At 44.9% G+C, this 15,767-nt stretch overlaps 1 protein-coding gene across 4 annotated transcripts in view; it reads left to right on the plus strand.

The window, feature by feature from the left end:
• Positions 1-15,767, plus strand: part of frmpd4 (FERM and PDZ domain containing 4) — a 167,574-nt gene that overhangs the window by 80,084 nt on the left and 71,723 nt on the right. For 3 of the 4 annotated variants that reach the window (XM_061879082.1, XM_061879085.1, XM_061879083.1), the window contains exon 2: positions 12,118-12,234. In XM_061879082.1, coding sequence (XP_061735066.1) covers positions 12,118-12,234 — 117 coding nt within the window. Of the gene's footprint in view, positions 1-12,117; positions 12,235-12,445; positions 12,590-15,767 lie in introns of those variants that run through there. The other variant, XM_061879084.1, reaches the window with a different exon arrangement.

Below are 15,767 nucleotides of genomic sequence, written 5' to 3' on the forward strand. Positions count from 1 at the left end.
TCACAGTTTTTGCTGGCAAGAAGTGCTGCGTGTGTTGATGACTAACATGCGCCGCGGCGTGTATGCCAGCACTGTCTCTACCGCGCACATCATGTCCATCAAAAAAAAAAGTAACGGTATTTTTCAAAAGCAGCATGACACCATTGTTAGTTCATTGGTACCGCGGTACTTTATTAGCACCGGTATACCATACATACTTGCCAACCCTCCCGGATTTTCCGGGAGACTCTCCCGAAAACCTCCCGGAACAAATTTTCTCCCGAAAATCTCCAGAAATTCAGGCACAGCTGGAGGGGGCGTGGCCTCCAGTTCCGCAGACCTGAGTGAGGACAGCCTGTTTTCACTTCCGCTTTCCCACAATATCAACAGCGTGTCTGCCCAATGACGTTATAACTGTAGAATGATCGAAGGCGAGTTCTTAGTTTTCTTATGTGGGTTTATTGTTAAGCAGTTTCATTAACGCGGTAACAACACACAACAACAGCAGTCAGGTTTTCGTCTACCGTAAAGCAGTTAGTCTGCCGTAAACAGCAATGTTGTGACACTATTAAACAGGACAATACTGCCAACTACTGTACGTGCACCACAACACATCCAGGCAACTTCAACCCTTTACTAATACCCTCCTCCATTCACATCCCATCTCCCCGGATTGTAAATAACCTAATGTAAATAATCGAATTTAGTTCTAATGTATATACTTGTTCTTATGCTATCTGAACTCACTATGTTCTCTGCTTGCTATACATATCCTACTAAGTAAGACCTACACTGTTTCAATGTCCATTTCTCTGTTGATGCAATTGTTAATGACTGAAGTACTGATATCAACCAAAGCTCCTTATCCCACCCCACGGATTGTAAATAATGTAAATAATTCAAAGTATATACTATGATGATTAACTTGTGTGATGACTGTATCATGTTGATAGTATATATTTGTATCATGAATTGATTAACATGGACCCCGACTTAAACAAGTTGAAAAACTTGACTATTTGCATGTGTTAATGGTTGTTAAAATGTGACGGGTGAAGCCAGAAAGCCAGTCGGTCTTATAAGGCCTTGAAAATTGCATTATTTACACAGCCAGCATCCTCCATAGACTCTTATAGGGCTTATTTTTTGGTGGGAGTTGGTCTGTTTTATTTCTGATAAACTCAAGAAGATCCACTTGAGTTTTGCTTTTAGGCAGTGGTGTGCCGTCAGGGCAAAGCAAGGCCTTGTCTGCTGGCCTAACATAAGCAGAAATTATGATTATAAATTAAAGATTAAAGTATTTACATTCCCTAAATATCTAAAAGTATTCATATTCTCTTCATATCATATTATACTCCTTCCAGTGTTGTTGTTTTTAGGTTAGAGTTTGTATCCAATCAGATTTCAGCTAGTTTATGTTGCCATGCCGTACCAAATCTGCCCGGTGCCTTCATAATTATCATTGCAGGCGTCTATGCACTGTAAGTGAATAAGAACATACAGTTGATAGACAGTTGCGATAGCCAATCAGATCACAAGTTGTTGTCGGTAAGGCTTTCTCTCTGGCTTAAGGTTAAACGTGACATTTATGCGGCCTGTGATTGGATACTCACCGGGACTGTTAGCGGATGAATTTGAGAACACATACAGTTGATAGACAGTTTCGATAGCCAATCAGATCAAAGGTTGTTGACTGTAGCCTATCTAGGTAGCCTGATGTTAACGAGACTGTGATTGGATACTCACTTGCCATTCCAAAGTGAGAATCCATTCACAAGTTTTAATTTTGCAGAAAGCCAGAAGGGTTGACCCACAAAGAAGGAGAACAAAACATTGATTAGGTGGCAGATATATATTTGCAAGGCCATTTTCAAGAAGGATATTTAAAGGCCTACTGAAATGAGCTTTTCTTATTCAAATGGGGATAGCGGGTCCATTCTATGTGTCATACTTGATCATTTCGCGATATGGCCACACTTTTGCTGAAAGGATTTAGTAGAGAACATCGACGATAAAGTTCGCAACTTTTGGTGCTGATAAAAAAGCCTTGCTTGTACCGGAAATAGCAGACGATATCCGTGTGACGTCACGGGTTGTGGAGCTCCTCACATCTGAACAATGTTTACAATCATGGCCACCAGCAGCGAGAGCGATTCGGACCGAGAAAGCGACGATTTCCCCATTAATTTGAGCGAGGATGAAAGATTTGTGGATGATGAAAGTGAGAGTGAAGGACTAGAAAAAAAAATTGACTATACAGTGGGAGCGATTCAGATGTTATAAGACAAATTTACTAGGATTATTCTGGAAAATCCCTTATCTGCCTATTGTGTTACTAGTGTTTTAGTGAGATTATATGGTCATAGCTGTACAACCTGGAGGTCGGCACCGCACCTTTCTTCAGCACCAGTGACGGGTGGTGGCGATGCCCATCTCTGCCCTTCCCAAGGGACCCTCTTCGAAACAAAATCTTTCAAAATGATCGCTGCATAATACACTGTACTTTGTGTGTGTGGTCCAATCCAACCGTGTTCGCTTGACCGCTCTGTTCCATAGTAAAGCTTCACCGTCATCTTTCGGGAATGTAAACAATGAAACACCGGCTGTGTTTGTGTTGCTAAAGGCGGCCGCAATACACCGCTTCCCACCTACAGCTTTCTTCTTTGACGTCTCCATTATTAATTGAACAAATTGCAAAAAATTCAGCAACACAGATGTTTATAATACTGTGAAATTATGCGATAAAAACAGACGACTTATAGCTGGGAACGGTGCTGGAACAAGATGTCCTCTACAATGCGTGACGTCATCATACCACAACGTTTTAGCATGATACTTCCGCGTGAAATCTAAAATTGCAATTTTGTGTAAACTAAAAAGGCCGTATTAGCATGTGTTGCAATGTTAATATTTCATCATTGATATATAAACTATCAGACTGCGTGGTCGGTAGTAGTGGGTTTCAGTGGGCCTTTAAAAAGAGAAACTACATCTTGTGAGACGATGTCACAGATGACATGGGAAATGCCCGCCATTTCCACTCAAATCTACCGACTACGAGGGGTACCACTGGCTTATACGGCGTCGAATGAGTGCTACAAATTGTGAGTTCAAATATTTAATTTTTCACGTTTAATGATTTTTGCAATTTTTGACAGTACCACGTAAGATATGTTTTTATTTCTGATGCGGGTTAATTGATTTTTAAATGCGCCAGAAAATAACCCATTTTGTACGCTGTTGATGTGTTTCAATGCTCAGTAGTGCATGAATGTGTTCCTGTATAGTATCTGTCCGACAATGCTCATGTAGTGACATCAATTATGGTATTTTGAGAGGTGATCATTAAAGTCGGACATCACAGAAGGCCGAGGCGGGAAACACACTGCTTTCAGGTGTGTCAAATCGAGTGCAGTTTTGTCCCAGGCATCTTTCGTAAGAAATGTGCTGAATTTCTAGAAATAAAAGCCAATTTCATGCCTGTCCCAACTACCACAGTTGTGAGGCATGTGCGTGTCGCTTATGTAATTAATTGGTGTTCTTGTACTCAACTGCGTCTGGTTGATTACACTCGAATCTCTTATCATTTGGTCCTCAGCTCCACAGCTCATTTATTTCCGTTATGATTCAGATATGCCAATGTGATGTTTTTTTTGCATTCCCCCCAACTATTTCCATTATGTTAACCGGCTAGAAGAAATAAAAATAGCACCAACCCTCCCTTTGAGTTAATTTTAGCTCATATCGACTTCAGGCGGGTAATCGTAATGACGGCCGTTAGGTCCCCCCAGGTCTAAAAAATATCAAGAGCCCTACCCCGATGTATTTAAAAAAACTTAATTGTTTCAATTGAATCATTTTATTATTAGGAAAGATACAGAATTGTTGCGATCCGTGACTCGGATCTTCACATATTATTGTTATGTGACTTTAAGGTTTTACTAATTACGTATAAAATACTACACGGTCTAGCTCCAGCCTATCTTGCCGATTGTATTGTACCATATGTCCCGGCAAGAAATCTGCGTTCAAAAGACTCCGGCTTATTAGTGATTCCTAGAGCCCAAAAAAAGTCTACGGGCTATAGAGCGTTTTCCGTTCGGGCTCTGGAATGCCCTCCCGGTAACAGTTCGAGATGCTACCTCAGTAGAAGCATTTAAGTCTCACCTTAAAACTCATCTGTATACTCTAGCCTTTAAATAGACCTCCTTTTTAGACCAGTTGATCTGCTGCTTCTTTTCTTTTTTCTCCTATGTCCCCCACCTCCCTTGTGGAGGGGGTCCGGTCTGATGACCATGGATGAAGTACTGGCTGTCCAGAGTCGAGACCCAGGATGGACCGCTCGTCGGGACCCAGGATGGACCGCTCGCCTGTATCGGTTGGGGACATCTCTACACTGCTGATCCGCCTCCGCTTGAGATGGTCTCCTGTGGACGGGACTCTCGCTGCTGTCTTGGATCCGCTTGAACTGAACTCTCGCGGCTGTGTTGGAGCCACTATGGATTGAACTTTCACAGTATCATGTTAGACCCGCTCGACATCCATTGCTTTCGGTCCCCTAGAGGGGGGGGGGGGGTTGCCCACATCTGAGGTCCTCTCCAAGGTTTCTCATAGTCAGCATTGTCACTGGCGTCCCACTGGATGTGAATTCTCCCTGCCCACTGGGTGTGAGTTTTCCTTGCCCTTTTGTGGGTTCTTCCCAGGATGTTGTAGTCGTAATGATTTGTGCAGTCCTTTGAGACATTTGTGATTTGGGGCTATATAAATAAACATTGATTGATTGATTGATTGATTGATTGATTGATTGTTTATTTTTCTATCTTTGTTCTCATTCTCCGTTCGATCCATTTATTTCCCATTTAGTCTATCACCATGGTTACTTATTAGTTTCAGCTGCTACTCCCGGTTCCTGCACACCTGTTCTCTGTTAACCACCTCCCTTATTTAAACTCACCCCTTTTCGTTATTCATTCTCGGATCCTAATTTGCCTACGTGCAACCGTGACGACTCTCATCCTTCTACCGTATGTATTTTCTCGCTAGCTCTCACGCTATGTTTATTCCAGTTTTCATACTGATGATTTGTTTTCTCGTTTGTGCTCTCGAGCCAAGTTTTCGTTTCCTAGTGTTATGCTAGCTTTCACGCTAGCGTCTTTTGTTTGCCTTCTCTTTACACCAGTGTTTTTGTTCCTAGCCTTTTTATTATTTAATAAATCCATGTATGTCTTACCTTTGCTGTGTTCTGCTTCGACGCATCCTTGGAAGAACCACACCGGCATTACCATGCCGAAGAAAGGCCTCACACAAAATGTCCATAACGTGAAATCAAATACATATAGCTGATAATAGACCAGGGGTTTGCAACCCAACATGTTGAAAGAGACATATGGCACTAAAAATATAAAAAACAAATCTGTCTGTAGACGTAAAAAGTACAAAGCCTTGTATGAGTGTTACAATGAAGACAACACATTAAGTAAGTGTCTCAGAGGGTTAGATAACTCCTGGAAATAACTGGTGTAAAACTGCCAAAGGTATAGATGCATGTGCCCTAGTTAAAGGAAAGGACAGGCTTCTTCTAATGGATTTATTACAATCTTTGCAAGCTGGGTAACGTTTGCTGTGGTCTGGAGGAACATGGTAACGTTTGCTCTGGTCCGAAACAACATGGTAACGTTTGCTGTGGTCTGGAACAACATGGCACAGAAATGCAGCCAATATTACATACAGATAGTGTCATGAATGTCGTGATCCGTGGCCGGATCATGTTTCATTTAGTTATGTTCTGATAGTTTTGGACATTCTTAGTTTATTTTGGTCACCATGGGGATTAATTGGGTTCACCTGCCTCTGGTTAGTGGTCCCACGCTCAGCTGCTGTCAACCACCAATCAGAGGCAAAATAAATAAAATATAAAACTAGAAACAGCCCAATAGCTAGAACAAGCATGCGCATCTAAAAACATACTTTTTTTAAAAGAAGGGTTTTTAAGCCTTTTTTAAAAGCATTCACAGTCTGAGGTGCCCTTAGGTGGTCAGGGAGAGCGTCCCGCAGACTGGGAGCAGCGGGGCAGAAAGCCCGGTCCCTCATAGTTCGTAGCTTGGCCCTTGGAGGTTGGAGGAGGTTAGCCTGTTTGGAGCGGAGGTGTCGTGTGTAGGATTTGGGGGTGAGCAGTCTTGTATATTTCATGCCACAGTTTCGTGAGTGTTCCTTGCCATAGTCTATGATAAGTATTAGCTTTAGCTCCAAGTGCAATCAGCACGTTGTGCCAGTCCTGGATTTGAACCCAGGACTGCAGGAACTTCGTATTGTGTGGCAGACGCACTAACCCCTCTGCTACTATATACAAGAAATACTTGAATTTTAGTGTTTATTTTTTTACACATATACACACACATAACACTCCTCTACTCATTCTTGTATTTGAAAGTGCAATACTTTGCAGCCTGTAGCACAGCCTTTGAAGGAGCATAGGTATGGGCAGCATCTTTGAAATTTTATCCGCAGGAAAGTGGTGAGTTTAGGGTTGAATTGTCCATCCTCGTTCTATTCTCTTTCACTATCTTTCTAACCATGCTAAAAAAAAACCCTCTCTGATGATGTATTGCTGTGTGGCAAGCACAAAAGTGCCTTCATCACATGCACCAGAGTCTGGAATCTTCCATCTCTCCCTAGCATACTCTGTCCCCTTCGATCTGTCCTGGATGAACTGAAATTATTGTTTCCAATCATTTTGGAACTTGCAAGCGTACTTCTTCTTACTCGCCGTCGTCATGACTGTCTGTTCTTCGTTCTTTTGCCTCGTCTCTGTTATGTTTTTTGGACATTACTACTTGCCGAAATTTTGAAGCAATGTATGATGGGAATCCGGATGTTGTGTGTCAGTGTATTAACATGCCGGCTGGAATAAACACACGCTGAGAAATAGCTCCGTGCCTGCCTAGTTTATAGGTTATAGATAAACCTATGGATAACAAACACATGGATAATAGTCTCCTTCTTCTTTTGTGTACAGTTGTGCACTCTCAAAAAGCCGTAGATGTTATTAAGTGACTGGGCCGGCACGCTGTTTATAAGGGGGCTGTCCTTCGGGAGAAATTCGGGTGAATGGTTGTCCCGGGAGATTTTCGGGAGAGGCACTGAAATTCGGGAGTCTCCCAGAAAATTCGGGAGAGTTGGCAAGTATGTACCAGACAACACACATGCTTATACTTAAAAAACTTTATTGATCTACAAGGGAAATTGTTCAAAAAGCTGGCATGGTATATAGAAAATGTTTCTGCAAACATATTGGTGACATACGGTACGGGCCATCGAGAGTGCCAGTTTCTGCCTTGGAAAATGTGCAATATCAGCCATATTTACTTGAGAAAATGTCAAAAAGGATTGGAAAATACACTTGTAATACAATTTAATTCCTAAATATCGTTATTGTACGTTACTGTGATAGCCTCGCATTCTTTATGTCAGCCCCGTAACTGACAGATGTTAAGTCCAGAGCGTCACCAGGCTTCATCCCATCGGAGTCAGGTGGGATGAGATCTTGAACAGTATAAGCAGCATAAACAATGTATGAATGGATGGATAGAAATATCATGTGAGAAAGTCAAAGTCTGAAGGGAAAAAAACGCCATAAAACCATTACTACTTATGCCTCGGGACTTCCCTTAAAATCAATCAATCAAGGTTTATTTATACAGCCTTTAAACACAAGTGTCTCAAAGGGCTGCACAAGCCACATGGACATCCTCGGGTCAGATCCCACAACGGGGCAAGAAAAAACTCAACCCAATGAGATACCATGAGAAACCTTGGAAGGGACCACAGATGTGGGGGACCTACCCACCTGGGCGACCGGTGCAATGGACGTCGAGTGGATCTAGTTAATAGTGTGAGAGTCCAGTCCATAATGGGGGCCAGCAGGGGATCATCTTGAGTGGAGACCATTCCGCATCACAGAGACGTCCCCGACTGATGCACAGATGAGTGCATCAGTCGGGGACGTTGAACAGCTAGCGTTTCATCTATGGTTTGATTGATTGATTGATTGAAACTTTTATTAGTAGATTGCTCAGTACAGTACAATTGACCACTGAATGGTAACACCCGAATAAGTTTTTCAACTTGTTTAAGTCGGGGTCCACGTAAATCACCTAATAACCTCGACACGCAGAACGGAAAAGAGACGGCAGATCAACTGGTCAAAAAGGGGGATCTATTTAAAGGCTAGCATATACAAATTTGTTTTAAGATGAGACTTAAATGCTTCTACTGAGGTAGCATCTTGAACTGTTACCGGGAGGGCATTCCAGAGTACTGGAGCCCGAATAGAAAACGCTCTATAGCGCGCAGACTGTTTTTGGGCTCTGGGAATCACTAATAAGCCGGAGTACTTAGAACATAGATCTCTTGCCGGGACATATGGTACAATACAATCAGCAATATAGAATGGAGCTAGACTCTTTAGTATAGGCGTAATATTATATAATATGATATAATATAGTGTAATACCTGCTCAGGGGCCTTGAGGTTAGAGTGTCCGCCCTGAGACTAGAAGGTTGTGAATAAGTTTTTCAACGTAAATCAATTTATGGTCACCTAATAACCTCTACACGCATAATGGAAAAGAGACGGCAGATCAACTGGTCTAAAAGGGGGATCTATTTGAAGCAGGGGTCTCAAACTCAATTTACTTGGGGGCCACTGGATGCAGAAACTGGGTGAGACTGGGCCGCAAGAAAAGATTTCTTTAAAAAAAATCTAACATGCACTTTTTAATGAATTCACCTTATTTGAATGGCTTTCCCGCTCTGGCAACATACTTTCCAACTTTCGTAATCTTTCCGGGAACCACCAAGATATCAATACCCATCCCGACAAACTCCCGGGGCAATCATTCTCACGATTTCTACCCGGACAACAACATTTAGGGCGTGCCATGACGGCTCTGCCTTTCACGTCTGCATTTCCACCATGCAGACAGTGTGCCGGATGAGTCACATATTGAATGAGGCTATTACATACTCACGGAAGCGACTGCAAGACATACTTGCTCAACAGCCATACAGGTCACACTGAGGGTGGCCGTATAAACAACTTTATCACTGTTACAAATATGCGCCACACTGGGAAGCCACACCAAACAATCCAATGCAGCCCTAACTCTTCCGGGCTACAATAGGGGGCAGGGTTGTATATTGTAGCCAGCCAGAGTTGCATGGGATTCTGGGTGTTTGTTCTGTTGTGTTTATATTGCGCTACGGTGCAGATGTTCTCCCAAAATGTGTTTGTCAGTCTTGTTTGGTGTGGGTACACAGTGTGACGCATATTTGTAAGTGTTAAAGTTGTTTATACGGTCACCCTCAGTGTGACCTGTGTGGTTGTTGATCAACTATGTCTTGCAGTCGCTTACTATACAGAAGCCAAATACAACATGTGGCAGGGCTGGAACACTGTTAGTACAGGTCGTTGAGGACGCCATTGGCAGTCCTCCACCTTTAATATTATTAACCAAGTGCACTCTGGGTCCGATCCGGTGGCCATGTACTGCTTGCCTGTGTATCGGCTGGGGACATCTCTGCGCTACTGATCCGCCTCCGCTTGGGATGGTTTCCTGCTGGCTCCGCTGTGAACGGGACTCTCGCTTCTGTGTTGGGTCCGCTTTGGACTGGACTCCCGCGACTGTGTTGGATCCATTATGGATTGAACTTTCACAGTATCATGTTAGACCCGCTCGACATCCATTGCTTTCCTCCTCTCCAAGGTTCTCATAGTCCTCATTGTCACCGACGTCCCACTGGGTGTGAGTTTTCCTTGCCCTTATGTGGGCCTACCGAGGATGTCGTAGTGGTTTGTGCAGCCCTTTGAGACACTAGTGATTTAGGGCTATATAAGTAAACATTGATTGATTGATTGATTGATTGATGATTACCCCTAGTTGGGAACTAAAAAATGGTGGTCTCTCGGTAAAAGCAAGGGTATACAAGTATGACGCTGTAAAGCGGCATTTATGTAAAACTCGCGGGCCTCATCAACATTATATTTTCGCATCAAGGTGCGGGCCGCAAAATAACGTCTCGCGGGCCGCAATTGACCCACGGGCCGCGTGTTTGAGACCCCAGATTTAAAGGCTAGCGTATACAAATGACTTTTATAATGGGACTTAAATGCTTCAACTGAGGGAGCATCTCGAACTGGAGGGCATTCCAGAGTACTGGAGCCCGAATAGAAAACGCTCTATAGCCCGAAGACTGTTTTTGGGCTCTGGGAATCACTAATAAGCCGGAGTACTTAGAACATAGATTTCTTGCCGGGACATATGGTACAATACAATCAGCAATATAGGATGGAGCTAGACTCTTTAGTATAGGCGTGATTTTATGTAATATGATATATAATAGTGTAATACCTTCTCAGTAGTTTTGTGGTTAGAGTGTCCGCCCTGAGACTGGAAGGTCGTGAATAAGTTTTTCAACTTGTTTAAGTCGGGGTCCACGTAAATCAATTCATGGTCACCTAATAACCTCTACACGCAGAATGGAAAAGAGACGGCAGATCAACTGGTCTAAAAGGTGGTCTATTTAAAGGCCAGCGTTTACAAATGAGTTTTAAGATGGGACTTAAATGTTTCAACTGAGGTAGCACCTCAAACTGTTACCGGTAGGGCATTCCAGAGTACTGGAGCCCGAATAGAAAACGCTCTATAGCCCGAAGACTCATTTTTGGCTCTGGGAATCACTAGTAAGCCAGAGTACTTAGAACGTAGATTTCTTGTCGGGACATATGGTACAATACAATCAGCAATATAAGATGGAACTAGACCTTTTAGTGTAGGCGTAATATTATATGATCCATCCGTCCATCCATTTTCTACGGCTTGTCCCTTTTGGGGTCGCGGGGGGTCGCTGGAGCCTATCTTAGCTGCATTCGGGCGGTAGGCGGGGTACACCCTTGGCAAGTCGCCACCTCATCACAGGGCCAACACAGATATCCATCCATCCATCCATTTTCTACCGCTTATTCCCTTTCAGGGTCGCGGGGGGCGCTGGCGCCTATCTCAGCTACAATCGGGCGGAAGGCAGGGTACACCCTGGACAAGTCGCCACCTCATCGCAGGGCCAACACAGATAGACAGACAACATTCACGCGGCCAATTTAGTGTTGCCAATCAACCTATCCTCAGGTGCATGTCTTTGGAAGTGGGAGGAAGCCGGAGTACCCGGAGGGAACCCACGCATTCACGGGGAGAACATGCAAACTCCACACAGAAAGATCCCGAGCCTGGATTTGAACCCAGGACTGCAGGAGCTTCGTATTATGAGGCAGACGCACTAACCCTTCTGCCACCGTGAAGCCGCCCTGAGACTGGAAGGTCGTAAATACGTTTTTCAACTTGTTTAAGTCGGGGTCCACGTATATCAATTCATGGTCACCTAATAACCTCTACACGCAGAATGGAAAAGAGACGGCAGATCAACTGGTCTAAAAGGTGATCTATTTAAAGCAGGGGTCTCAAACTCAGAGTACTTAGAACGTAGATTTCTTGTCGGGATATATGGTACAATGCGTTAAGCAATATAGGATGGAGCGAGACCTTTTAGTGTAGGCGTAATATTACATGATCCATCCGTCCATCCATTTCCTACCGCTTGTCCCCTTTGGGGTCGCGGGGGGTCGCTGGAGCCTATCTTAGCTGCATTCGGGCGGTAGGCGGGGTACACCCTTGGCAAGTCGCCACCTCATCACAGGGCCAACACAGATAGACAGACAATATTCGCATAGCGTAATACCTGATCAGTGGCCTTGTGGTTAGAGTGTCCGCCCTGAGACTGGAAGGTCGTGAGTTCAAACCCCGACCGAGTCATACCAAGGACTATAAAAAAGCGACCCATTACCTCCCAAGCTTGGCACTCAGCATCAATCACCAAAATGATTCCCGACCGCTGCTGCTCACTGCTCCCCTCACCTCCCAGGGGGTGGAACAAGGGGATGGGTCAAATGCAGAGCATACTTTCACCACACCTAGTGTGTGCCTGATCGTTGTAATATGATCAAAACTTTCTTGTGCCGCCTCCGGCTACTGCTTTTGTGTTGCCTCGATCCCTACTTGATCCCTCTCCACCTTTTCATCCTCTGCAGCCACAGGACCAAATCCTCCGTCTGGCCGCCCCCTTCAGGGACGTGGTCCGCCTCGCAGGGAGCCCCCAATGGATGGGACACGGGCGCCAATAGAGAGGGGCGTGACTGCTACTTCAAGTGAGTGTTAAAGCCCCAGTTGTTTCGAGAAAAAAAAAACACTCGGCGGAGCTATGATTATTCCAGCCGAGTCACCGCCTCCACGTCGTCTCCATCTGTGCGTTCGGAATACTGATTCGCCTTTGCCTACCCTGTTGTGCACGTTCTCTCTCTCTCTCTCTCTCTCCTTCTCTCTCTCTCCTTTCTTTTTTCTCTGTGCCCTGCACTCCACACTCTCGCACAAACCCACCACACTCCTCACGCAGTCCCCCGAATGCAGAAGAGGACTTTTTCTTACCACAGTCGGGATTTGGCTTTTTGGCTCATTTTTTTTCTAAGGACACCGGCTTAACCCTTGACCCTTTGCAACCGTCAGGTAAAAAGATGCTACGCATGTGTGTACAGTACGTCCTCTACTGTCATGCAAGTGATGATCTCTACTCTACAGAGCACATTGAAGCTTTCTGGTTTACCGCCGCACGTGCACAGTCTGGGCTGTTATGGCGATGCACCGAACCGGAGGTGGTGGCTCGTACAGCCCCGGCAAGTGCGTGATGTTGTGAGGTGTTACGTAAGAAGCAGCGTGGAAGTACCGGACTCAGTCGGGAGAGTGCATTTGCATGAGGCTGCTTTGGCGTCGGTCTGTCAGAAAACTGTGGGAGACTCTTGAATGATCAAATGTCCGTTTGGAGGCCGGTACGACGTGGTGACATTCCTTAAAGGAAGGCGCGCCTGCGTGACAGCGCGGGCACATAAATAAACCACAGGGGGCCTTTCAATATTAACAGTGTGACACAGCATTGACGAGACGGGATACGGTCTGGGGAGCGATTCCGGGCGAGTGTTGAACGTCGTCAGGAAAACGGTTTTGACAAAGACTGGCTTGTCAGACGGCCTTGATTAAGTACTGTCGAGGACAATGAACGCAAGGATGTCTCGGCTCAATAAGTAATTGAATAAAGATTCAATTCAGTCGGTCTGGACAGCGAATTTAGTGCAGTGGCTATACAGTGACAAAAAAGTATATCCTTATTCCATCCATCCATCCATCCATCTTCTTCCGCTTATTCGAGGTCGGGTCGCGGGGGCAGCAGCCTAAGCAGGTAAGCCCAGACTTCTGTAGCCTGTATGTTACTTAAGTAAAGCACTGTACAAGTATTAAGTAAACAATGAATTATATAACTGGGCTAGATCAGAATAAACTAAATTCAGCTCTAGGAATGGAGAGTAATGCAGACTGAACACAGGTTTTAAGTTTAAATGGTACCAAATTACGGTGGCAGAAGGGTTAGTGCGTCTGCCTCACAATACGAAGTTCCTGCAGTCCTGGGTTCAAATCCAGGCTCGGGATCTTTCTGTGTGGAGTTTGCATGTTCTCCCCGTGAATGCGTGGGTTCCCTCCGGGTACTCCGGCTTCCTCCCACTTCCAAAGACATGCACCTGGGGATAGGTTGATTGGCAACACTAAATTGGCCCTAGTGTGTGAATGTGAGTGTGAATGTTGTCTGTCTATCTGTGTTAGCCCTGCGATGAGGTGGCGACTTGTCCAGGGTGTACCCTGCCTTCCGCCCGATTGTAGCTGAGATAGGCGCCAGTGCCCCCCGCGACCCTGAAAGGGAATAAGCGGTAGAAAATGGATGGATGGATGGTACCAAATTATATTAAAGAATTATGGGAAAAATAAACAACAACAAAAAGACATGTAAATTCGAATGGCCATTCACATTTTCAACATAAATTACAGAACGTTCAATATTTACAATGTGATACAGTACTTGATTCAGTCCTTGTTTTTACCAAAGATGGTATAGGCGCAACACGACAGTTCATTAAACGACCTCGCAAAGTCCATGTTGTGGTGGCAGTGTCCAGAGGGGTTTTAGTGAAGGTAACGGGTAAATGTGAAGGTTCAGGGAGGACAGAAATTAACTTGTTGCGTTATGAAAAACCAAAGGGAAAAAACAGAGCGGCTGCTGAGGAGCCTCCTACCCGCCCGGCTCGGTTGGGTGGATTCAGTTCGGTTGGTTCGGTTCCAGGCATAAAGCTTCAGACTCTAGTTCAGGCTCTAGTTCGCCATCCAACATGGCCAATTCCGCAGATAAATCACACTTAAACACTCTCGCACGACGACCCACGGCTTCAGTAGTTGGCTCCTGCAGCAACGTCCCTCTCGGTCCTCCTGGAAGCAGCCCACTACTGGAATTTATGCTTCCCGCAATAGGTCACGTGACCGCGTGACGTAATGACGCACGCAAAGACACGAAAATAAATAGGATATTTAAGTAAAATGATATTTAAATAGAAAGATATTTAATTAGAAATAATATTCAATGAGGTTTTGAGAGGATATTTAAATACAATTGTTTAAATAGGAAGATTTAATTACAAAGAATATTCAATGGGGTTTTAAAAGGATATTTAAATGAGGATATTTAATGGGGTTTTGTCACCCAGGTTACACTTCCCTCTCCCCAGCCACTTCTTCTAGCTCTTCCCGGGGGATCCCGAGGCGTTCCCAGGCCAGCCGGGAGACATAGTCTTCCCAACGTGTCCTGGGTCTTCCCCGTGGCCTCCTACCAGCTGGACGTGCCCTAAACACCTCCCTAGGGAGGCGTTCGGGTGGCATCCTGACCAGATGCCCGAACCACCTCATCTGGCTCCTCTCGATGTGGAGGAGCAGCGGCTTTACTTTGAGTTCCTCCCGGATGGCAGAGCTTCTCACCCTATCTCTAAGGGAGAGACCTGGAAACTCATTTGGGCCGCTTGTACCCGTGATCTTATCCTTTCGGTCATGACCCAAAGCTCATGACCACAGGTGAGGATGGGAACGTAGATCGACCGGTAAATTGAGAGCTTTGCCTTCCGGCTCAGCTCCTTCTTCACCACAACGGATCGGTACAACGTCCGCATTACTGAAGACGCCGCACCGATCCGCCTGTCGATCTCACGATCCACTCTTCCCCCACTCGTGAACAAGACTCCTAGGTACTTGAACTCCTCCACTTGGGGCAGGGTCTCCTCCCCAACCCGGAGATGGCACTCCACCCTTTTCCGGGAGAGAACCATGGACTCGGATTTGGAGGTGCTGATTCTCATTCCGGCCGCTTCACACTCGGCTGCGAACCGATCCAGTGAGAGCTGAAGATCCCGGCCAGATTAATCCTCATTAATACTGTTTAGTAGAGGGAAGGTGCAACATTTCTCCAAGAATACAGCAGAAGGAGTAGTAGTCGTTAGGAACAGTCATGATAATTGACTCGATCAGTAAGAATGTGTTCTATTTAGGGTTAAACGGTACACCGGAACTGGTATAGCATAGCGCAGGGATCGGGAACCTTTTTGACTGAGAGAGCCAAGAAGCCAAATATTTTAAAATGTATTTCCCCAAGAGCCATATAATATTTTTTTTAACACTGAACACAACTAAACGCGTGCATTTTTAAGTAAGACCAACATTTCCAGAGTATAATAAGTCTCTTATTCTTTGTAATAACATTGTTATTCTGAAGCTAACTGTGGAGGGGGAGTGGTCTGCGGGCCTGCAGCAAAGCAGG

The sequence above is a fragment of the Nerophis ophidion genome, linkage group LG19 (genome assembly GCF_033978795.1).
Source record: "Nerophis ophidion isolate RoL-2023_Sa linkage group LG19, RoL_Noph_v1.0, whole genome shotgun sequence".
Taxonomy (NCBI): domain Eukaryota; kingdom Metazoa; phylum Chordata; class Actinopteri; order Syngnathiformes; family Syngnathidae; genus Nerophis; species Nerophis ophidion.